A 24,608-nucleotide genomic window follows, 5' to 3' on the forward strand; every position below is an offset into this window, starting at 1 on the left:
GAAGCAACACCCACTGCGACGGTTATTGAAGCGAGAGATGACATTTAGCTATAGTTAATTATGTATGCAAAACTCTGCCGCTCAGCTGCTATAAGAGGTCAGCTTGACAAAGTAACCCCACACCGGGGAGAAACTCATGGCCCTATTAAAACACACACACGCACAGTTTTTCCTCCTCTCTGCTTTCCCACTCTTCATTTTTGCCTAACAATTACTCGCTGTGCAATAACTCAACAAAAGATCAACTATTTTTGTACCTAGTAATTGATCTCATCTCATTTTCCAGTGAAATTGTTTTATGCTCTTATGCCTAAAACAAAAAAAAAGGGTTTACTCCATCTCAACATTTATAATTAATAATCCCTTTTACTGTGCAGCTTAACAGATAGAAAAAAGGTTAATTGAGGAATAAAATGATGAAATCTAATATTATTCTTTAGTTTAATGAATGAATCTGTTTCATAGATTTCCAAGTCCCATGTTCTTTGTGTGCATGAATGCAGTTGCAGTTGTTAAGCCTGTGCTGTATGTCTGTTCTCTGTCTTTGTTCGGGTTTGTGTCTGTGTGTTTGTGCGTACGCCGTGTGTGTACAGTTCAGACTGCAGCACATCAAAAGAAAGTGGGAGATTTTCATAACTATTTTTTTCTTTGTAGTTCTTTAATTGCGTCCCCATGGCTTTCTTTCCCTGGACAGAAGCTTAAACAAAACACTTTTTTTGCGAAGTGAAAACTCTACTTTTTATTCCCTTTTTTTCCCCTCCAACAACAGACAAGTGTCGGGGTCATTGTTTGGAGGAGAGGTTTGAATGTTGTATTAAAATCTTTGACTATAATTCTAAATATATATTAAGGGCTTAGTGTACATTTTTTTTCTTCTTTGATTTACTGCTTTTTTTTTGTATGTATAGTGCATCCAATATTGTCAGTCAGGCTTTTATTTTCTGATTAATTTTTTTCTTTTCTCTGTTGATAGTTAAAGTTCATGGTTTCTGCAAAAAACCATCTTTCATATTTTTCTTTTTTAAGCCTTATCGATGCTCTGATTCTTTTTTCTAGCTTGCTTTTAACTATTTTTTAGCACATTTCATTGTTAAAAACATCTGAAAACTTTGAATATTACATAAGTTTCTGGATAGATCAACCTCAAGTCCTTTAGTTTACAGGACAGAGGTTGTTTGTGCAAATAAAATGTGCAACAACAGGCTCTGTAAATCTAATTATACTGAGATGTGATGTCAATATAAATCACTTTTCACGTCAGATTATAATGGAGCAGCATGAAACTGTAAGCCTGTTGCAGTCTGAATAAGATTTTCTGAAGGTTTAGCCACTTTTTTTTTGCATTTTTAAACTTGAAACACTCAGAATTGATTCTTTTAAGCTTCTCTGTTTATTTCAACCCTTTTGTGTTTTTTTCTTCCATGCCTTTATCTGCAAGCTCTGTCCTACTCATGAAATTATGCTGTTACATGCATGTCTGTAGGATAAAGAGTAATCATTTGCTGACATTTAAGCTCAAACCTGGATGATGCAGGGCACAATGACATGATGAAACAAATGGGAGTTTTAAAACAGATCACTAGCAGCAGCATTTTGTATTAAGTATGAGCTGCACATGTTAACTTTTTGCTAACTGCTTTAATATTTGAGATTGTAATTTGTGCATTTGTTTGGGTACCATTGCTAAATCTTAAATCTCAGTTCGGTAAAATCAACTTTTAACTGTTGTGATGTAAAATGTTTTTCTATTGATGATAAAGGAACACTTGAAGGATTTTCTTTTTCTCTGATTGATGTACAAGATGTCTATCATTTTAGATAACTTACTTCAGCTTAAGGATGCTTTAATTTGCAGAAACTATTTTTGCTTTTATTTAAAAACAGAGCTTTTGTTTTCGCAATGTGATGTGAGTGAAGGGCAGTAGAGAAAACAGAAAAGGATAATTAATTGGAAACTAAACGTGTGACCTCAATTGTTTGGGAATATTTGTGCAGCAGAAAACCTAACATGCAGAGCTTTCTATATGCTGTACTAACACGGCTTACTTATTTATTTATTTATAAATCACCTGCGTTGATTTGAGTTAAAATGCCAAACATACACAGAAAAATATCAACCTATTAACAGGACAACTTGAAAGGCATGAGTCCTTTCAGCCCACTCAATAGGGTCGGAGCTAAAACTCATTGACGGGAGAATTTGTTGCCTTAAATAAAGTATAGGAGGGGCAGACGTTCGAGGAAGTCGCTGTGCCACTACGTTCGATGCTGTATGGCCGTGAACCCATTTAAAGAAGAGGACAGAAACGGATAACAAAAGACATGGAGACAGAGACCGTGTTGAAGCTTTAATTAATGATAGGAAACAAACAGACTTGTTTGTCGGTTTTATCTGGGAGCTAAAAGCGTAAAGCTCAATAATGATAACACTTAGACATGTAGAAACGTTGCACCTAATGTGCATCTGCTACCAGAAGTAGGAACGTTGTGATAAAGTCAGCAGCTTACTAATGAAGTGAAGATATTTCTGCCAGAAAAGCTTCACTGAACTTCTTTAGTGGTTTTACACAGTGAAGTTTATTTCCATCTAGTCCATACAAATGTATAATTCTGAATCTGAATATAATGTTATCAACCAGTCCAAATGTTTGGTACATTGGAACAAACTAAAACCTGAAATATGAATAAAAAGGCATTCAAAAAGACTTTTTGCGTCAAAAGTTATCCTTCAGCTTATTTAATATTAATCTTTAGATGCATTAAATTACCTTAAGTATTTATGAGTAGAAATTATTTCAAAATGGATCTACTTAAATAATTTGGTTATATAGCTATAAATATTGCAGAAAAGATTTCTTTATCTAGCGCTGTACTGTTCTGAAGCGCAGAAAACGCCAAAATATACCTGTTTTGTGCAGAAACACATGGCTGTATGTTATAAGCTGTGACACAGAGTGAATGATTGTGAGAGCGGCGAGGCCCTCCATTCGCACCAACATTCTCGGCCCTCCACACTCTGGTGTCACCTATGGAGGTATCATCCCTTGCAGTCAGACGGGGATCATCGTTGCACCTGCTAATTACCATCTCCAGCTGGAGAGTTAAATGGAGATCTGTTCTATGTGTGACCTTTGACCCCATGCTCTTTATGTGACACACTTCAAACCCTGTTTGGGGCTGTCTGGGCCGGGCCTTAATGAGGCCCCATGTCTGCCCTCTGTGGGCTGCGCGCCTCGGATGCCCCGCTTTCATCCCCGACCATCTTCCCTTGATGTAAATTGAAAAGATCACAGCTATGGGGAGAAGACCTGTACTGGAAAGGCCTCTCTGCATAGATTATGAATATCATAACTCAACAGTTTTTCCCCCCTCTCTCCCTCAGCCGCCCACTCCCCACTCTTCTCCTGCCACCCTTCCCGGTACAATGCTATAGTTCTAATTGGACCCAATGGGGGAGTCTCTGCCTTTGATCTCATCACCGCCACTGTGACTTTACACTAAAAAATGTCACTGCCAAATAGGGTTATCACCTGTAGAGCCTGGCCTTCCTCTGATGCCTGCGCGCATCTCGTTAGCTTCACTCAGACTGCAGAAGTTAATTAGCTTGACAGAGCCATTATCGTGGAGGCATACCTGATGATTGTGGCATAGGCACCACATTCAAAATCCAATTACTAAATACACGTTTATTTTTTTTTTTGCATGTGCGTCGTGAATCTGGGCGGGCTCGGTGGGTTGTGAGATTTGATTTCTATTAGTAAAAATGAGGTTCGTACTCACGTAGCACAACTAAAAGTGTTTGAATCGAGACGTCGTATGTAACAAACCCTAATCAGAAATTTTAAAGTTGTTGCTCTTTTGCCCATTTTTGTATTATTAGGAAGTAAAAATATGAATGTGCCCCAGCCTCATTAAAAAGTGTTTGCCACTGGAGTGCTCTCACTCGTTCAAAGCTGCAGTAAAGGACTCTGCAGAGCAAACCCGGCTATCCCGTCTGCTCTGACAGTCTTCTGGGTACGCCTCCCCCTCATAGACTGACAATGTGTTTGCTTTGATTCTTCCCCACAAAAAAGACAGTTTAATGATTTGCAAAGAAAAAAATATCTGTGATAAGCACATAAACATGAAATATTAATCCCACAAAGGGCTTTACATAAACATAAAAGCATTTAGTAGAATGAGTGAATATGGAGATGACACTTGTTAATTTAACCACGGTAAACTTTCTGTTTGTTGCCTGGAAGGTTTTTGCGATGGCAGCATGGAGACATTGTGGAGAGTGGGGAAAGCCCAGGGGAGTGGAATCAACACTCTTCGTTTTGTCTTTGTCCCAGTTTAAGACCAGCACTCTCCGTCTTGCTTTCCTTCTTTTGTCTCTTAGCATCTCGGTTCTTCTTGACCTTTCCTCTGTGTGAGATGTGCTCAGAGTTCCCACATACAGTGCTAACGATCTCACCTATGATTGAAATTGGACAGGGGCCACTATGAGATTGTCACTGTATGATGTCCTTGAGTAAAAATACTACATTTTTACACTAAAAAGATGTATACCATGATCCAATTGCTTATGCTTAAATCAGAAAAGCAACAATTATTAGTACTATTAAAAAATGCAACATATTGATTGTAATGTTTTCCGTAACAGGGCTGGGTAGTAATTTTTCCTAAAGAGAACTATTGGCTGAACCCAGTTTTCACAAGTATATATTTCATAAAAAAATTTAAATATATATATTTTTCTCTTAGTAACCATAGTCAATGCAACTAAGCAATACAATATGACCTATCACACATAGAATTGAATTTGTATAATTTGTATATTTACTTAATATGAATAATAAATAAAGAAATGTAAATACAATTTTAAAAAGTGCATCAATTGTGTGGCTGGAATTTTAAATTCAAGTTTTGACTTCTGTTATTAAACATTCTATCCTTTTTTAAGCATGAGCTGAAATCTTTTAGGCCAGTTTAAATCTCTGTTTACTGGTTGAAAGCCTTCTTACGACTGCATGCTTCTGTTTGGGATAAGGGTGATTACATAGCTATTACTATCAGGAAAATGAAAGATGTTGCCCTCAAAATAAGAGCAGCATGATTGATGGATTAAAATATATAAAATATATATTGGTTTATAATTTTCATTTGGAATGTGGCCCTTTGGCTATAACCTCCACAGGTCTGACCTAATATATTCAGGTCTTATTTTGAATTTTATATACAGACCTATCTAGTAAGCATTCACTAAATATAACAGAACCTTTAGCACAGAATATTATACTTTTTGGGTGTTCTGCACTTTATGGAGAAAAACAAGCTAATTGATATTAGCTGGTAAATTAGTTGGGCCCCCTTTAACCTAATAAGATTGATGGGTTGCGCTTCTGTAGTTGCCACACCATGGCTGCCCTGTTTATAATGACCTAAATAAATTTCAAGCAATTGAATTTCTCCTTGTAAGGAAGAAAACGAGTGTAGCATCCTTCGTTCAGCCAGCTGACTGGCAGTGTATAGCAACGGGTGTGGCAGGGGTAGTGGATTGTCATTATATACAGCCAGATTACACTCTCTGACGTTTTTGGCTTCTAATTAAAAGGATTTTAAACTGTAGAAAAATTGTGATGTAAATTTGTCAGTGGTTTTGAAATTGCAGATGAAGCGATCACAACATTTTCTCAGTCGATACTGATTTGCAGGTTTGTTTGAGGTTTGACCTGCCAATCCCAAGTTAGAAAAAGAACAATTTCTAATAGCTAGAATACATAAAATAGCTCTGTAAGTTATTTTATTGAAGTAGAAGATTTCAGTCCAAGGATTTACATGATGTTTGTAAACGGGTTCATAGAAATAGTAAGAGTTCTTGGTTTTGGTACTATAAGGAATAGAAAGAATACCCAGATATGTCTGCATTTTGATCACAGCCTGTTGATCACAGATCAGAGCCATTTAAGTGAAAATTTGCAGATTGTTATCCCTGTCTGATTGATTGGTGAATTTCCTTAAAACTGTAACTTTTAAAACTTTGGTATCACTTAAAACCCATGCCTTCTTTAAAAAGACCTGATTAAAATTAACCTGCAGGAGCCTGGGGTTTATTTAATGACTGAAATGACCAAGTTACCAAATTAACCAATAAAAATGGTTATAATAAATATGCAACTTTAGAGCAATTAAAAAAAGTATTTCAGCTACAAAGGACACAAATGGCAGCAATGCACCAGAGCACACACATCACATCATGGTGTTGCATTGTTTTAAATCGTGACCGAGTTGGCCTGCTGTAATTTACAATGCAGTGTTAAATGGAGGAGCCAGACTGCTAACTAAATGTTAATTTCCACTGTTTCTGGTTGCTTCACACGCTCTCTAGTACCAGCTTTATAAGCGCAGTCAGTTTTTCTGTCTTAAAACTTAGAAAGCAAATTTGAACATAGTTTATCCTGTATATTTGTTTTCTTAAAAAATTAATTACAGTTATTTGTTATTTTTACACAATATTAAATATTGCAGAAGTAGTTGAGGTAAATTAATGAAGCTTTAAACCTTCTTTTCATTCGTTGCGTCAGCTTACAGGTGATTGCTTTAGAGCTATGTAGATGAGAAGCACAGCTTTAGTGCGAGGCTGGCGCAGCCCACACAGAGAGAGCAGCAGTCTTTCGCTACATGACATCACTACCGTATCTGCGCCTGCTCCTCACACCGCCGCAACACAGTCAGACCACTGCTGAGCAGGTGAGGAGAGCCTCTTGACAACTTCCTTCCCAGACTCCCCAGGGCCTGGTGGCCAGGGTGAATCTTTTGTCATCCTGAAACAAGCTTGAGCCTGCTGCTCCTCCATTCTCGCCTGGAGTCCTGCAGACAGAGCCAGGAGAGGGGGGGAAATAATTAAAGACGTTTTATGTCAAGAATCTCTTTCTAGAGGGAGTCCAGGAGAGCCAAGAGGGGCGGGAGAACAGCAGGTCTGGATAGAAGGAACAGGAGAGTTGAGACATGGAGGCAGAAATGAAAGGAGAAAGAAGGTGATGGCGGGGGAAGAAGGGCTGAAAGAGGTAGAGCAAAGATGTGAGTTTCTATTTCCTCTCGTCTGTACTCTCTCTCCCAACGCCCCCCATGTGCTGCTCAATTAGCAAAGCAGCAGGTGCTCGCAGCAGCACAACAGATAGGCTCGGTGAAAGGCTGAAGCGTCTCTCGTTCTTTTTTACCCCTTTTTTGAGATGACCTGCAAATGTGATACTTCACACCCAGAATGGGCTAGCTGTTTCCTCTGCCAATTTCAGAGGTGATAATTTAACTTTTACCCTTTTATGTCTCCCTCCTTCCCTGATCCCTGTCTTTATCATTTCCAACCCCTGCCCTTCTTCCATGTTTTCCACCAGGTGTCCACTCTGAAGAGCAAGCTGAAGAAGCAGTCCACGGCAACAGGAAGTGGGGTGGCGATGGCCTTCCTGAGAGCGCAGGCCGCTCTGTTCGGATCGTACAGAGATGCCCTCAGATATAGACCTGTAAGGGCCTTGCATCGTTATTTACTTACAGTTATCAAATAATTTTTTCCAACTCTATTTGTAATTATTTCAGTGTGATTATCTGATATGAAATGCTTTAAATATGCATGTGAACAAGTTTCATCATTTTCATCATGGGTGCAAGAAAATAGTTACTGGCCCTAAACCCACCCAAATCTACAGTCAAAGCAATAATTAAAAGGTTTTAAACTACTGTGATAAACAAGGCTGAATGTGGACCCACATTTATCTTGCTACCTCACACAGGAACATGTTGTTAGAGCGTTTAACCAGTTGTTTAGGATACATGCCAGGACAAAATCCTATTCTGTACTTACCGTCGTTGATGACCCCTATGTGATTGATTACATGTGACCAAGATTGGCCGTTTTGGCAACAAACGCTCCAGGTGTGTCTGATGTGAAACAAAGGATGAATGAATACGTGAACCTGAAAACACAGCCCCTGCGATGTCAGTGTGATACTCAGATATAGGATTTTTTTTATATAGTCCATGTTTTTGCAGTTTATGAATGAGATACCAAGCTAGTCTACTTTTTAAGTGAAACAAGCCATTACCGAGTGCTTTAGGACAATATATAGGGAATATAAATGTGTCATCTTTTATATGTACAAACTTGATTTTTAATATTTATAATCTATGATACATTTGCAAGTCATATTGAGCCAGATTAGTTAGACATATTCCTGATTTTTGAATGTGAAAAAGGCCTCAACCCAACTGAAATCTGAGCGTATTTTGACTCACATTTAGAGGCTGCTATACTTTATTTAAAGAAAAATTTTACCTTGAGCATGTAATATGAATTCATATTCACAAGCAGAAATTTTCATAGAAATGAATATTGCTGATTTTCTCTGCAGGACATGGTAGCAGTCTTAGCTGAAGTGAAGTGAGTCGAACTTCACTTGTGTCTGTTAAGACTGTGGCAGTTTTGACTGAGGGTAAGAGGTGTGTTTTCAGACGGAGAGCAGAGCTAAGGTGGGCTTGTCTGAAGCAGTGAAATGTCAGAGGAGCTGAAAGGAGTCAGGACGTTCCCTTTGAAGATCCCTTTTAGCCACCTTTGGTGTTTAACTCTCCTTTACTAAGCCCCCCTAACATTTCTTTTCTAGAGATTCTCTGCTTATCAAGTCTAAGTCGGAGCAGAGCAAACTACACCATGTCCTGTTTGTCAAATAGCGAAGCCTTTGTTCCTGTGGCTTTGAGATTAATTGGACTTTGCGGACTCCCGGAGTCAAGATGCTACATTATTGATGCTGTCTCTCTTTTTCTCTGTATACAGACAGTACACGAACAAACTGCCTCCCCTCTGACACGAGCGCGGAGATGCAGCCTGTTTGTGTGTTAGCAGTAATTTCTCAGTTCGCTCACGCTCAGTGTTTGCTTGTAGACAAGGTCTGCATAAAAGCCTCAGATTTAACATACATGTTGAAACCTAAACAGAGCATCCAGTTTAATGAAGTTACTCATAATTTCCTGTAGTATTTGTTGAATATCACCGTGCTGCTTATTGTTCTGAGCTGAAGAAAAGAACTTCCTGGAAAGAGCTGAGTTGTGCTGAGCGGTTCACAGACCCATATGCCTCAACAGAAGGAGGGGTGTGGAGGCTTTGTGGGAGTCTTGCTGAGCTGTAAATGAAACAAAACTGGAGGCTGATAATGAGCTGAAAGGCAATCAGCTGATTACTCGGGTATTTCTTACGCCATCAGTTTGAGCTCGACGTTCTTCCACCATGTGTTTCTCACCAGCTCAGAAAAAAGGTTTTTCTGTTAAAGCAACCTGAAATATCTAATGAAATTAGTTTTAGCCAGCTCCGCCATTAGGGTTCAGTCTTAGTTAAAGTTTGAACAAGCTGTGCAATAATCGGTTCAGACAGGTAAAACAAGACGGGAGCTGTGAGAAAATGGTCAGCACCCTCTTTATGTTGTCACCCTTGTTTAAGATTTGTTAAAAAAAACTTTGAGAAATCTCATCTTTTATTGCAGCAAAACAGTTTTAAACTGGAACGAAAGTGCTTGATTTCACTAACAAGGTGAACTGAACTCCTCGTTCTGCCTTGTTTTTCACAATTGCTGTTTTTTAAGAATTGTAATTATTTTCTCACTCTAAAAACAGGCAAATCTAGATGAGGACCTTTTTTATCTGTGGCTGTTTGGTGACTTAAGACCAACACACATCTTCCTCACTTTAATGGCATTTTCAAGATTCAGCTAAAGGGAATGGCCTCTGTGTCACATCATACTTACTCCTCTCATGGATTACAAATTCATAGTAAAAATGAAGTTAAATTTAAGCTCAAAATGATTTGACCCTTAGTAGATTTAGATTTAAAACTGTTTTAATTCAATCACAAAGTTTGAAATGACTGAAAATATCTCAAAAGAAAATAAAACAATGTAAGAGGAGTATCTGTTTTGAAAAACAAATGTTACATAAAAAAAAAAAAAAAAATGGCATAAAATAAAGTTTATTTCCTTCTCAATTGTCAGTGAGAAAATCTTTATTGGCCTTACAGCAATCAAAGCTTTCTAATCTCTGCTGATCAGCTTTTCTACTGGTATTAATGATAATTTATCTTTTGCATTGAGCTTCAAGCCTTTAAGGCCGGAAGGCCTCCTTGTCATCACCCCAATCTTTTGCAGATTTTCTCTATCATATAAAAGTTCCCTTCTTCCTTGGCCATTCCGAAACATGAATATCAGTTCAAGACAGAAGAAACATGTTGGTTAAACTAAAATATTACTCTAAACCTAAATCTGCCAGGGGTATGTATAATTATGCGCCTAATGATAGATAGATAGATTTTCAGTGTAAGGGCATAGAAAAGACCTTTTCAAAATCAGACCTTGCATCTCAAAAACACATAAAAAAACAAGGAACACATTCAAGCTGCAGATGAAATAAAATACATTTTAATTCATAATAATCAAATATGAGATCATTAAAATCAAAATATCCATTACAATAATTTGTATTAATCTTAAGGCAAATTAAAAGACAAAGTGAACTTTCCAGAGTGATCTCATCATTTTAAACATTTTAAAGAAGTGGCAACAGTTTGACCTCCTTTAGTTCCCAGTCTTAACTGGTATGGCCAGAAAAGCTTCAACTGAGGACCTCAGGTGTCAGCCAGTGGCATGTAGATCTGAAATACAGTCATGAAAATAATTAGGACACACTATTGCATATTCAGGTCTTTCCAATGTTTACATATTGATGTCTAATATATGTTTTTTATTTATCTCAGTAAAAAATAGATTTAATTGCATTTAAACGTTAAAATGAAGCTTTTATTCACTAAACCAAAGATGGGTATTTTAAGAAAAAAGTTAGGACACCCCTCCCACAAGTGTTACACCCTTGTGGTTGTAAAACCTTCTTTCTGCTTTTAAAACTTTTGGTGATGTAACTGGAGCTGTATTGTTGTGAAGTAATTTGGGCCCTTGGTATCATTCTCCCATCCTTAAAAATGAGGTTATTCTCCACTGTTGTTCAGTTGTTTCAGTGAGCCACATTGTGCTCATAGCCTTGAACAGACAAAGCTCATTGTTTTAGAATTTAGAGCATCGTTGAAATATGTGAGAGTTATGTTAATTATGAGAAAACATGAACTGGGAATGACTGGGGGGCAGCGTGTGATTGGCCCGGAGTGCTTCTGTTGTCATCCTCCGTGTCTATAGCTCACAGGCCGACAGACGTGATGTAAGAAATAGTAATAATGTGATAATCTGTTTATACGGAGGACTGGGAAGTTTAGTGGGACACTGTCATCTGGTCCAGTGTAGCTCACGTGTGCGCTGCCAGGGGAAATGGTTGAAAGGAGGCTGTTATTTATTTCTTTTAAAAACTTAAACTCCTGTTTTTCTTCCAATTTCCTTCCTGTTTCAGTATTAAGTGAGTTTTTTACTTGTTTTTTTTTCTCACTAATGAAGAAATCAGTTGAAATTCTTATAGACCTTCTACATTTTATCTTAATGCTGTGAAGCTGAAACACAAAGCCTTGCAAAACTACTCATACCACCTAAACACACTGTCATGTTGCAAACACAAACCTTAATGTAATTTTATCTGTGCAAAGTGGTGTATAAATGTGAAATAGAAGGAAAATATTTCTTTTTACATATACACATTAAGTGTATCATGCATTTCTATACTTTGATACCCCTTAATAAAATCCATTGCAATCAACTGCCATTAGAAACCTCCCAGTTTGTGAATAAAAAACATTGTGTGTTGTTTAATCTCAGTATAAATACAGCTGTTCTGTAAAGGCATCATAGGTTTGTCGGAAACATTAGTGAACAAACAGCATGGCATGACTACAAACCTACTAAAGCCACAGACAGTCTAAACTGGACATGAATATCATTATTCAGGGAAGCAGCCAAAACCCAGAGTAACTCTGGGGGAACTGCAGGGACCCACCGCTTTTGTAGAAGAATCTGTTACCAGGACAAGTATTACCTTTGCACGCCACAATCCTCGCCTTTATGCAACACTGGCAAGAAAAAAATCCATCTCTGAATGAGACCCAGAGGAATTTATGTTTTATGTGAGTAATGGAAAACTAAAGGTGCCCACAGAGTTGGGCGTACTTGATGTACCGACAGACACGTCTGCGCAAAGCTCAGATTTTACGACCACATACTCTGAGTCCCACAACAAACTTCTCTGCAGGAAAACGTCTTCCCATGGAACTGTTTTATATGTGACATACTGCTCTGGGCAACCAGTGGTGAGAACACGCAGTATCACTGCCACTCTCTGTGCTGGACTGACGGGTGATTTACCCTCTTTCATCCCTAGTCTGGTTTAACGGCCTTATCTGAAACTTTTTTCCAAAGCTAAACGGCAAATTAGCTCTTTCTCATCTTCCGATGATGCCATGGCAGAAAGTTTGGGAAATGTAGGAATTTATCACCAGAAATGTAGGAAATTGGTACGCTCTACTATGAAAAGTTAGTTCTTGATAGCAAGCACAATATGGCTAAATACAAACAATCCTGAAAAAAATTGATGTAGGCTGCCAAAAACGTGAGACTAGGACTGAGATTCACCAGGACAACAACTCCCAAACATGCAGCCAGAGTTGCAATGGAATGGTTTAGATCAAAGCATATTAATGCGTTGGAATGTCCTAGTCAAAGTCCAAACCCTTATCCAAACGGGAATCTGTGTTAGGTTCACAGACACTCTCCATCCAATCTGCCATGAGCTAGAACAACACTGCCATCATTCAATCTGTCCTGTCTTCATCCATCTCAGTGTGGTTTGGCTCATCCACAAAACAGGACAGGTCCGGACTGCAGATAAAGTGACAAATTAAAATAGGAATGAAGAAGTTTGCATGGTACTTTATTTGAAAAAATTTTTGCTTTAGGACCCCAGTTCCTTTTGACAAGCACATATACAGGTCCTTCTCAAAATATTAGCATATTGTGATAAAGTTAATTATTTTCCATAATGTCGTGATGAAAATTTAACATTCATATATTTTAGATTCATTGCACACTAACTGAAATATTTCAGGTCTTTTATTGTCTTAATACGGATGATTTAAGCATACAGCTCATGAAAACCCAAAATTCCTATCTCACAAAATTAGCATATTTTATCCGACCAATAAAAGAAAAGTGTTTTTAATACAAAAAACATCAACCTTCAAATAATCATGTACAGTTATGCACTCAATACTTGGTCGGGAATCCTTTTGCAGAAATGACTGCTTCAATGCGGCGTGGCATGGAGGCAATCAGCCTGTGGCACTGCTGAGGTCTTATGGAGGCCCAGGATGCTTCGATAGTGGCCTTTAGCTCATCCAGAGTGTTGGGTCTTGAGTCTCTCAACGTTCTCTTCACAATATCCCACAGATTCTCTATGGGGTTCAGGTCAGGAGAGTTGGCAGGCCAATTGAGCACAGTGATACCATGGTCAGTAAACCATTTACCAGTGGTTTTGGCACTGTGAGCAGGTGCCAGGTCGTGCTGAAAAATGAAATCTTCATCTCCATAAAGCTTTTCAGCAGATGGAAGCATGAAGTGCTCCAAAATCTCCTGATAGCTAGCTGCATTGACCCTGCCCTTGATAAAACACAGTGGACCAACACCAGCAGCTGACACGGCACTCCAGACCATCACTGACTGTGGGTACTTGACACTGGACTTCTGGCATTTTGGCATTTCCTTCTCCCCAGTCTTCCTCCAGACTCTGGCACCTTGATTTCCGAATGACATGCAGAATTTGCTTTCATCCGAAAAAAGTACTTTGGACCACTGAGCAACAGTCCAGTGCTGCTTCTCTGTAGCCCAGGTCTGGGGAATGTGGCACCTGTAGCCCATTTCCTGCACACGCCTGTGCACGGTGGCTCTGGATGTTTCTACTCCAGACTCAGTCCACTGCTTCCGCAGGTCCCCCAAGGTCTGGAATCGGCCCTTCTCCACAATCTTCCTCAGGGTCACCTCTTCTCGTTGTGCAGCGTTTTCTGCCACACTTTTTCCTTCCCACAGACTTCCCACTGAGGTGCCTTGATACAGCACTCTGGGAACAGCCTATTCGTACAGAAATTTCTTTCTGTGTCTTACCCTCTTGCTTGAGGGTGTCAATAGTGGCCTTCTGGACAGCAGTCAGGTCGGCAGTCTTACCCATGATTGGGGTTTTGAGTGATGAACCAGGCTGGGAGTTTTAAAGGCCTCAGGAATCTTTTGCAGGTGTTTAGAGTTAACTCATTGATTCAGATGATTAGGTTCATAGCTCGTTTAGAGACCCTTTTAATAATATGCTAATTTTGTGAGATAGGAATTTTGGGTTTTCATGAGCTGTATGCCAAAATCATCCGTATTAAGACAATAAAAGACCTGAAATATTTCAGTTAGTGTGCAATGAATCTAAAATATATGAATGTAAAATTTTCATCATGACATTATGGAAAATAATGAACTTTATCACAATATGCTAATATTTTGAGAAGGACCAGTACTTCTAATGCTTTTTAAAAATATTTATATCAAGAAACCTACAGATGTGAAAAATCCGGTTAATTTAACTGTATTGTTTAATATAATGTCGCTCTGTACTCTGCAGGGGGAACCAATCACATTCTGTGAGGAGAGTTTTGTCAACCATCGCTCGAGCACCATGAAGAACTTCCTGTCCATGGCTGTCAACCTGCAGCTCTTTAAACAGGTACAAACAGCTGTGCATGTTTGTCTCTCTATAACTAGCACTGTCCTCTTTGGTGCAGTCTTTAAAAAAATGGAAAATGTTGGAGTTAAGCTGGATTTCTGTTTGACTTTGCAATTCTCAGTATAGAAAAGGCAGATTTTTCATCATTCCTGCTCATGATCCTCTGCTTTCACACATACTTGTGCATTAATGAATTGGTGTAGCATGCCTGATGCAAAAAACAAGTAATAAAATAAAAAATGACAAAGGAATTATTTAGTCGCCTTCCAGCAACTACACTTTAGTTAGGACGCTTAAGCAGATTTCAGTACGTTGGGAAGTGATTGTTACAGATGGATGCTGTCTCTCAGCAAACTGTCGGCGGTTAGTATCTTGACAGTTCAGTTGTTCACAGTGAGGAGGAATTTAGAAGAGCAAAGCCCGGATTAGGGACGGTTACTGACCCTTTCAAACTGTTTACAGTCATTATCTCCGTGCTCAGATTTAAATGTTTCACTGTTTATTCAGTTTTATCTTCAGTGCAAACAAAACGGTGATAAATTAGGGCTGGAGAGTCCACTGACTGTACAGAACCATAACAAGTTTGCATTCTGCCCTTAACATGTTTGTGCTTTCTCTAAAGCAAAAATATTATCTTGCCAGACTGTAACTTGCTCCTCAGAAATTCACCCCCAAATTAATATAGTTTCTCCTTTGTGGTAATTTGGTAATTTTGTGCCCAGTGTCTGTCTGTTTAAGCAGGTATCCTATTCATGTGTGGATTCGGTTAACAACAAGCAAAAAAAAATCCCTCATGTAAACTTAATATGTTTTCCCTCCAAGTCTCTTCAGTAATGCTGAAGTTAGCGGAGCCAGAACGAGAGGAAAGACACCTCTGGCTTTCCTCTCGTTCTTTTTCCCTCACCTCTTTGTGCTCTCTGACCCATGATAGTTGTGTGATTTTTTTTTTTTTTTTTTCCAGAGAGTACAGCACAGCAGCCCTCAATCAGCCTTTTGTTTCTCTGGACACTCTGTTCATAATTTTCCCAGGCAGACCAGATAGCGAGCATCAGTTCAAAGCCTCCTCTGCGCCGGCTGCCTCCTCAAGCGGTAGCATTGGGAAACAGGTCCTTATCTCCTCGTCCTCCCCCTCTCGAGCACAGGGGATGGGGTGAGCTTATCTGCTCCACTCCTCTTTCTGCTAAAGTGAGCGGGGCCAGTAGTTTTGCCCGAGCGATGCTCTGACCATGACCCACATCCGCTCAAAAATACACATGGAGTGCTTCTCTTGCAAGGCCACACACATGCACACATTAATTTTTATATTGATAGGTACACGCTGTGGGAATGAAGATGTACTTTTGCTCAGTAGTTTCTTTCTGAATACTTTTATGCCAACTTCTGTTATGTTTTAGCCAAGGTTTCGTGTCATCCTGTTTGAAGACACATGATGTACACATTGACAAAATTGTGACTGATGTCAAATTTTAAAATCAAGACATAGGTAAAAAGAAAAAACTCAGGGATAAGTTGCTGAAGAGGGTTTATTTTTCCTTTGATACACCGAGCTCAGCCATTAGTGTACAGCAAAATTGCCACCCAGGATTAAATCTAGTGGTTACAAAGTCTGTGAGGATTTAACTGGTGATTTATACAGTGAGGACTACGAAATCAGTTTCCCTGTTGTCTAAGTGCAGTAGCTTGGAGACCTAAAAAAACAGACACCCTACTGGGATTTAGAAGTGTTTTGAGGCAGGCGAATCCTGCTGTAAGTCCACACAGTGGTAAATGATCATTTGTGATATAAACTATTATTATTGTGAACACTGAAATTCTGCCAACATTCACATAGAAAATGTAATTTCTGCTCCTGTTCTGGCCAGCATTGTTACTTTGATGCAGACATCAGCATTTCCTGTTCTCTAAATAAATGTCACCTGACTATGTTTGGGAGCCATGCAGTGGTTGTTCAAGTCACTTTTCTTCACATAATTAGTCCATGTTTTACTTGTTAACGTAAAACTGCACTACAGTATTGTAGTTGTCAAAACATTCTTACTAGGACACAGAAACTCTGAGACAGCCTGGAGTTAATTTTCCCACAATAAGATTTTGTTTAGCCTTAAAAAGCCACTTCAGTCTTCATGTGGTCAATGCATCTGCAGTCAAATGTTCTCTCCCACGTTTAGCTCGGGGACAGAGTGAATGGTGTCGGGATTTATTCTGGATAAACTTATAGATTATACATAAAGACTAATGTTTAAAGAGAGGGATTATTGATTTAAGGTGATCTGCTGACATCAGCGGATATTTTATACTGAAACGCCACACTTAAACATGGAAAGTCACAGTTAAATACTAATAATAAGATTAATAGGAATGTAATTTTATATTTATGGGGATGATACAGTTAGATATAGTTCCAATACATAGAGATCAATTGATGTTCTGTACAGAGAGTAACTAATTGCTGATTTTCTATAACTGTGACATGCATGAAGATACAGTGAACTTTGATGGTTCAGCTGGTCTGGCTGTTACTCCTTACTCAAGCTACTAGTCCTAGCCATGCTTTAAACTTTGTGGTTGTTGTTTATCTTTGTAGCAGAAGTGCTTTCTACATCCTTTTTCTGTGTGGCCAATTAACAGCCACTCATCAATGTGGCAATTCCCGTTAGAAAGGTCTGTTTTTGTCAAGAAAGCAATCCATTATATGTGTACCGCCACCAAAAGCCACAGACTACTAGACTGCATACATACGTCATCATCATACGTTTCAGCGGGCTTGACTCCAAAGACAGTTTATTATCAAACTTGCTTTTACCACATATATATATTTGTCTTATTGTTTAAATAATTTACCTCCTCTAACAGAAGTGATGACTCTACACTTTAGTTCTCTGTGGGATGCTGACAGAGGGGTAAAAATTGCCAATTTTACACTTGGCTCCTGAAACTCATCAGGTTTGGCTTGTATAAAATCTAATTCACTGCTGTAAATTATTTATATATTTTTAAAACAAAAGCCAAAGTGTGGGATTTTATACTCTTAACTTCACTAATTAAACTTTAAAAATTTAAACCATGTTCTTGGACTCGCTTGACTTTAGTTCACATTAAACACAGTCTAAACCACATGTGAATACCTCTGAAGTGTTACCCGAGTTGAAGGTGTTGCCATATCTTAGCAGGAAATTGCTTTTCTACATGTACTTTTTTGATTGATTGTGAGTATTTCCCCCCCTATTACATTGCCGGTTTTGTTCCCATTAAGAGCTGAAAGTAGCAGTCTCGTCATTCATTTTCTCATACTGGAGAAAATAAAAAATTTTATTTTTATTTCCCTTTTTGTATATCTGTTTTTAAATATGTCTTCATTGAGAGCATAGTGGAACCGAAGTCAAATTCCTTGTTTGTGTGAACAAACTTGGCGAATAAAGCTGATTATGATTTGAGTAACATGATTAATTAGGGAGTTATTGCTTAGTGGACTGAAGGAGTTTGTATTTTTACATGACAAATTTGACAACTAATATCTTTCATTGCAATATACCTGGGCATATAATTATTTTTTGGGGAATAAGATTAAATTAAATTACTAATGTGTTGAGTATATATAATGTTAAAAACAAAATAATTAAAAAGGACCATATTGGAGTGCTGCGTTTAAAAAAACAACCAGAGCCCAAAACATAAAAAAAGATTTTTTCTTCCAGGTAACAGGCATTAAACTAATCCTAAAATACACACACATAGAGGCCACATGCTTCTTAAAATGTCACATATTCACCTACTTGCACACTCTGACTTTTTTTTTCTTTTTCCACTCGGTCAAGCAGTCCATCTTTGTTCAGTACAGAACAAGTGGGAGAAATCTTCAGAAAGAATGCGGGGGAACATCTGTCAACATTAACCTGCTTCGTATCAACCGTCTTCAGCTCCTGCACTTGCTCAGACTCTTAAGCACACTTCGATTGTCATGTGGATATTATGCAAACAGAGATAGAGTAAATGAACCCGTTTCTTCTTGTTGCAAGAGCCTGAAGGGGCACTTGTACCCAGATGGTTTACTGCCAGTAGTCTTATATATGTATATTTATTCAATTTTTGGTGTATATGAGCAGAATTGCCAAGGCAGTTATGGAAAGAGGTGCTTAAAATAGCAAAGCCAAATTTTACATAAATCTTGGATCTCTTAATGCATTTCTTCCATAACGTACACAGTTAACAAGCATGATGCACCACTAAATAGATTTCAGTACAGTATAGTTTATTTCAAACGTTTCCATACATGTCTCATGAGATTTTGAGAATTTGTTTTCTTTGTATGCTTGATTGACAGCTTTCCTAACATATCAAGCAGTGTCAACAGCTGCATCTTACTCCTTAATTTTTGTCTTTACTCATGGGGACTCTTCTAATAAGGAGTGGTTTTTAGTTTAGGTTTTATGTTCATGTCTATGTAAATGCACCCCTGTCGAGTCTTAGCCTAATTTCTGGCTATGCAAACTAGAGTCTAAACAAACCGAGACAGAAGCTTGAGGATCAGCGATATGACATGAGGTTCATACCATTATAGCCTTAGTCATACTTGTGTGTAATTTAATGTCAGTAAAAATCCAACTGTTTTCAGAAGGCCTCAAGGGTTTGATAGAGGACATTAGAGAACAACCAGCATCATGAAGACCAAGGAACCCAGCAGATAGGTCAGGGATCAAGTTGTGGGGAACTTTAAAGGAGAGTTAGTTTGTAGAGCAATATACCAAGCTACTGAACATGTGGGCATTGAACCTAATGGCCCTGATAAAGGGCCCCCGACTCCATACTCCTGGAGCACACCCTACAGGACTCTGCGAGGGACACGGTCAAATGCCGTAGCAGTTGGGCAAACTCCCATAAACCCTTGTGCACCCTTCGAAGGGTGTGGAGCTGTTCCAGGGCCAGGACAAAAACTAAACTGCTCCTCCTGAAGCCAATGTTGGACTGTCGGCTGAATTCTCCTCTGTAAACACACTGGCATAGGCCTTCCCGGGGAAGCTGAACAGTGTGTTTCCCTTGTAATTGGAACCACCCTGGTTTGCCAATCCAAAGGCACTGTCCCCAACCGCCACACGACATTGAACAGTCTCGTTAGACACAACAGCCCCACAACATGCAGAGAACTGAGGTACTCAGAGTGGGTCCCATCCATCCCAGAAGACTTGCCACCATGGAGTTTTTTAACCACCTAGACGTCTTTGGCCTGGGTGATGAACAAGTCCAGCTCAGAGTCCCCGGTCTCTGCTTACACCAGGGAAGGCATGTCAGCAGTGTTGAGGTACTCGTTCCACCGCCCAATAATGTCCCCTGTTGAGGTCAGCAGCTCCCCACCCCCACTGTAAACAGTGTTGGCAAAGCACTGCTTCCCCCTCCTCAAGCCAGTAGTCGTTTTCCATGGCCTCACCTAATTCCTTCCAGTTTTTGCCTCTGCAAGTGCCCAGGCCGTGGAGTACTTGGCGTCACAGTGCCTGTCAGCTGCCTCAGAAGTCCCACAAGCCAGCCAGGCTCGATAGGACTCAATAGTTGTTGAACCCGACTTCAATGCCAATGTTCAATCCATCATCCGACAAAAGGAAAGAAAGATGGAAGAAGTGAACTACGGTCCAATAATCTGGCTGGCTGGGTAAATAGGGCATTAATAGGAGGGGGTGGTGGCTGAAACACATGTCATGCTTTTCAGACTTTTATTTGAACATTTACAAATTGTTGTGAGCAGAATGTTGTGTTGGCCTATTAAAATCCTTAAAAGATGCATTGAAGTTTCTGCTTGTTAGATGACAAAATACGGGTTTAAAACCTGTGCAGTCTTCTACAATCATCTGTATTTTGTCTTAATAAAATCTGACCCCAATTAGATCTCAGTATTAAAAATGTTAATGTTTTTTTCTCTTAAAACAGAGAAAATGACCCACTATCCTTTTGTTGGTGTGGGTGTGTGTGTGTGTGTGTGTTTGTGTGTGTGTGTGTGTGTGTGTGTGTGTGTGTGTGTGTGTGTGTGTGTGTGTGTGCGTTTGCCACTGTGCATGCAGATGTAACAGGAGGTTTTTTTGGTGTTGGTTTGCATGTTTGTGATCACAGCCTGCCATTGTTGAGTAATGTCCAATTAAGGCCCACAGCGAGGCAGGTAATCTGGCCGGGGTACAGGGTGGGGGTGCAGGGTGTTTAAGTAAAGGCTTGGGCTAGGTGATGATTTAGGTTGATTATCTCTGCTAATTGGGCCAGCCATGCAGCGTAGCAGCCGATGGAATCTGCAGTCTCACCTCTCATTAAAATGACCTAATGATGAGTTTCCAGCTCTCTTGACCAGAGGAGCGGGTGGCCGTGTCGGTGGCTAGTTAGCAGGCTGTCCCCGAGGACGTGCACCCGGGAACAGCCTGTACTGGTGTTACACTGCAGACGTCCTAACGCAAGGGGATTGCTGCATTAAAAAAAAAAAAAAAAAGTGGTCTAACAATATGTTGCTGTCAAGTTTGTCCTTAAAAGAATATAATACCATTTGTTGTTATTAAAAAAGTTAAAATAAGGTTTGGAAGGTTGAAGGTGGAACTCACTAATTAACGGTGTTATCAGTAAAAAAGTTTTTTTTTTTTTAAACAGATGGATTTTATATGTAAATGCTAATTATTTTGATAATAAAATTGCAGATTAACCGATTTTCCACCTGCTTACACACAAAAAATAGCTGAAACTGAAAATATTTCTGCCAAAGGTTCCAAAGAGTTACAGATGTTCCCATTAAAATATATATAACTTCTAAAAATGAACTTTTCTGTTTTAAAGGACAACACTTTGAGTTTAGAAAATGCTACACAAGCTATTAACTAATTTCCCGGAGCCTTTTCTACAGATCTTAATTAGTATGCAGAAATATTTAGACCCTATCAATAATGGGAAACTTGGGCTCAACTGGGGCTCAGTTAAAATAGTAAATTCTAAGATTGTTTTATAGAAATATATAGATTTTTTCTTGTTTCTAACCATTTAATATGTGCTTTTTAAAACACTGTATTTGTTTTAAAAATCTAGCTTTGACATGTTATAATACAGTTGTCACACTAGCAACACTGTAAGCGGCTCATAGTGTGGCAGCAGATTCTTTTAAATGGTCCAAAATGCTTCAAAAAAGCCTTTGATCTGTTTGTAACTATTTTGACTGTACTATGCTGTTTTCCTCCTTTAATCTCTCTTTCTCTCTGCAGAATCCTAGCAAGCTAACGTATCTATTTTTTATCTGAAAAATGCACTATTCATTTTTCTCATTGAGTCTTGTGTTTTATTACTATTGTTTATTTGTTGATGCTTGAGCAGCATTTTAATGTGCTTTCTGTCACCGCGCTAATGAAACGAGCAGCTGTCTTGGCCGTTAACTGCTGATTTATGACATGGAGTTTAGTGGGCTCTGTGTTACAAAGGGAGGAAATGAAACTTCCTCATGTCTCAGACAGTGTGCAGAATTTAGTCTGCAGCTCTAATCCCTCATCTGCTCCAAATTAACAAATCCCTATTACCTGCAAACCCACCTAATCTCTGGATGTAGTTTCCGTCAGGTAGGAGTAATAACACCCCTCTGCAGCTGAAGTGTTTTAAATCTGTGTATATGTGAGTGTGCCGCCCCCCCATGCACTTTAATAAGCATGTTGTAATTTACGGTTGCAGTTCATCGACGGACGACTGGCCAAATTAAACGCAGGCCGTGGCTTCTCCGACGTGTTTGAAGAAGAGATCACAGAGGGGGGCTTCTGTGGAAGTGAGTAGTGTCAATAAGATTAACCGTATGTATTTCTTACATTTATTGTTCATGTGAAAGACAGTAAACAGAAGAATAAGAACAGATTTACAGGGGCTGTGGGGGGGGGGTGACATTTTTTACCTAATAAAGCTTAAATAGTTCTGCTATGATGCTTGAGAAAGCATTATGAGCTGCAAACATCATAAAATAAATCTCACATATAACTCTGGATGTTTTTTTGTAAGATTGCTCCAACTCAAAACCGCAAAGGTGAATTCAGTTTGAAAATAAAAATACCCCTTATAAGTGACTTAATTAAAAACAATAAAACTTTGTCCAATTTTATTTCCACCACAAACGTCTCAGTTTATCTTTTTATTTTTATTTAATTCTTTTTGGGAAAGACGAAGAAGTTGAAGTGATCCAGCGATTGTATCTTTTAATCTGAGGATGATCTTGAGTGTCCTCTTGTCCCATCATTTGAAGTCACAAGGAGCTGGTGGATAGGCCGAATTACATTCCACCAGCGTCTACCCCTGTCCCTTGAAATTCATTTCAAGTAGCAACTTTAAAAAACTGGTGTTAAGTGTGTTTTTAACTTTCACAGACTGTTGATAAAGACAAGCATCGTCTGTGTGCCAACGTGTCGTGTAAAGTTCTGATTCGGTTCAATTCTAAGAAAGATAATATCTTACATAACAACAAAAACTAATTTGGTGTTTTCATTAGCTGTAAGTCATAATCATCAAGATGACCACAAATATGTCACTCTATAATAATTCACTTTTCACAGAATTCCACTTTTCGAATTGAATTATTGAAATTGATTAACTTTTCAATGATATTGTAATTTATTGAGATGCACTTGTACTGCATAATCTACCTTGTGTTTCTGAGGTGTGCGATGATAGGTGGCTTTGAGTGAATAACACTCCTGCGTCATCTCTCAACGCATATAATACTGGAACATATGTCATTTCATTTCTAGTTAAATCAGCGTCGTGCCACTTATAGCACACATTGGCACCACTGCTAAGAAATATATGTACCTAACATACATACCCAATAATAATAATAATCGTACCGAATATCATGCTACGCTTTGCAGGTGTCATGCCTCCTCTGAAGATTCCCTCCCATCAGAGTTACTGACACAGCAGGGGGAGTTGGCCCTATTCTCTAATTAATTAAGCTAATAATTAGACGACCTTGTGGCCAACTACTGCACAGTGCAAAACAAACTACATAAAAACATACTTTTAATTGATATATATCCATCATTTAGTGTCAAATTATTTTTAAGAGATAGATATGAGAGAGGCTTCAAAACATTCAGGATTTTTCTAAACAAAGAACATTGTTAAGCTTACAGCATAAGTTCATCAAAAACTGTGGGGTTTATCAGTTTTAATTCTAACAAATCCTCATACTATCATCTGTAATTTGATTTATTTTCTAAAATTTCTTAGGAACATAAAAAAGACAACACCAATAAAATTTCCGGGAAGGAATGAAAAATGCATCTGATAACGGAAATCAAACATTTCACAGTGCCCTTTGAGATTCCTGTTTGAATTCAGAATAAAAATTTCATCTCAAAAACCTCTTAAAAAAACTTTTAAAAAAAGAGATTTAAGAGAAAATCCTATCCCAAGTTTTTATTGATCTTTTCTGTCAATATTTAACTCCATAATGCTACAGTTGTGTTCCTCCTGTTCAGTAAGTCTGGAAATGTTTGAATGAAACTTTTCTTTTTGCTTCCTAAATACAAAACTAAAGGTGTGCACTAAAAGTAACTGAACTCAGATGCTGTGAAGGCTGAGCAAAGCACCACAACCCCATGGTTTGGTAATATCAAGGAGACCTAAAACCTTAAAAGATTCTGACTCATTATTGTGTTAAGTTTTAACTCCCAAATACAAAAACTTGCTGTACACAGCTGTGAAAATGTATTTCTCCCCTTAAAAAATCCTTCTGTTTTGTTTTTCTGTCACACTTATACGTTTCAGATCATCCAATACAATACAAAAACACTGTTACAAATGATGATTACCCTTATTAAAGTAGAAAAGAAAAATCACAACAAAGCAGGTCCTATGTGAAAATATAACTCCCTCCCCTTGTTAAATCATGGGTGAATGCAGTTTCACCAGCC

At 38.6% G+C, this 24,608-nt stretch overlaps 1 protein-coding gene across 3 annotated transcripts in view; it reads left to right on the forward strand.

The window, feature by feature from the left end:
* dennd1b (DENN/MADD domain containing 1B) overlaps positions 1–24,608 on the forward strand; it is a 160,089-nt gene that overhangs the window by 105,911 nt on the left and 29,570 nt on the right. For 2 of the 3 annotated variants that reach the window (XM_047374222.1, XM_047374223.1), the window contains 3 exons: positions 7,377–7,502; positions 14,605–14,706; positions 22,381–22,471. In XM_047374222.1, coding sequence (XP_047230178.1) covers positions 7,377–7,502; positions 14,605–14,706; positions 22,381–22,471 — 319 coding nt within the window. The remainder of the gene's footprint in view (positions 1–7,376; positions 7,503–14,604; positions 14,707–22,380; positions 22,472–24,608) is intronic. The other variant, XM_047374224.1, reaches the window with a different exon arrangement.

This window comes from Girardinichthys multiradiatus, chromosome 9 (assembly GCF_021462225.1).
Source record: "Girardinichthys multiradiatus isolate DD_20200921_A chromosome 9, DD_fGirMul_XY1, whole genome shotgun sequence".
In the NCBI taxonomy this organism is placed as follows: domain Eukaryota; kingdom Metazoa; phylum Chordata; class Actinopteri; order Cyprinodontiformes; family Goodeidae; genus Girardinichthys; species Girardinichthys multiradiatus.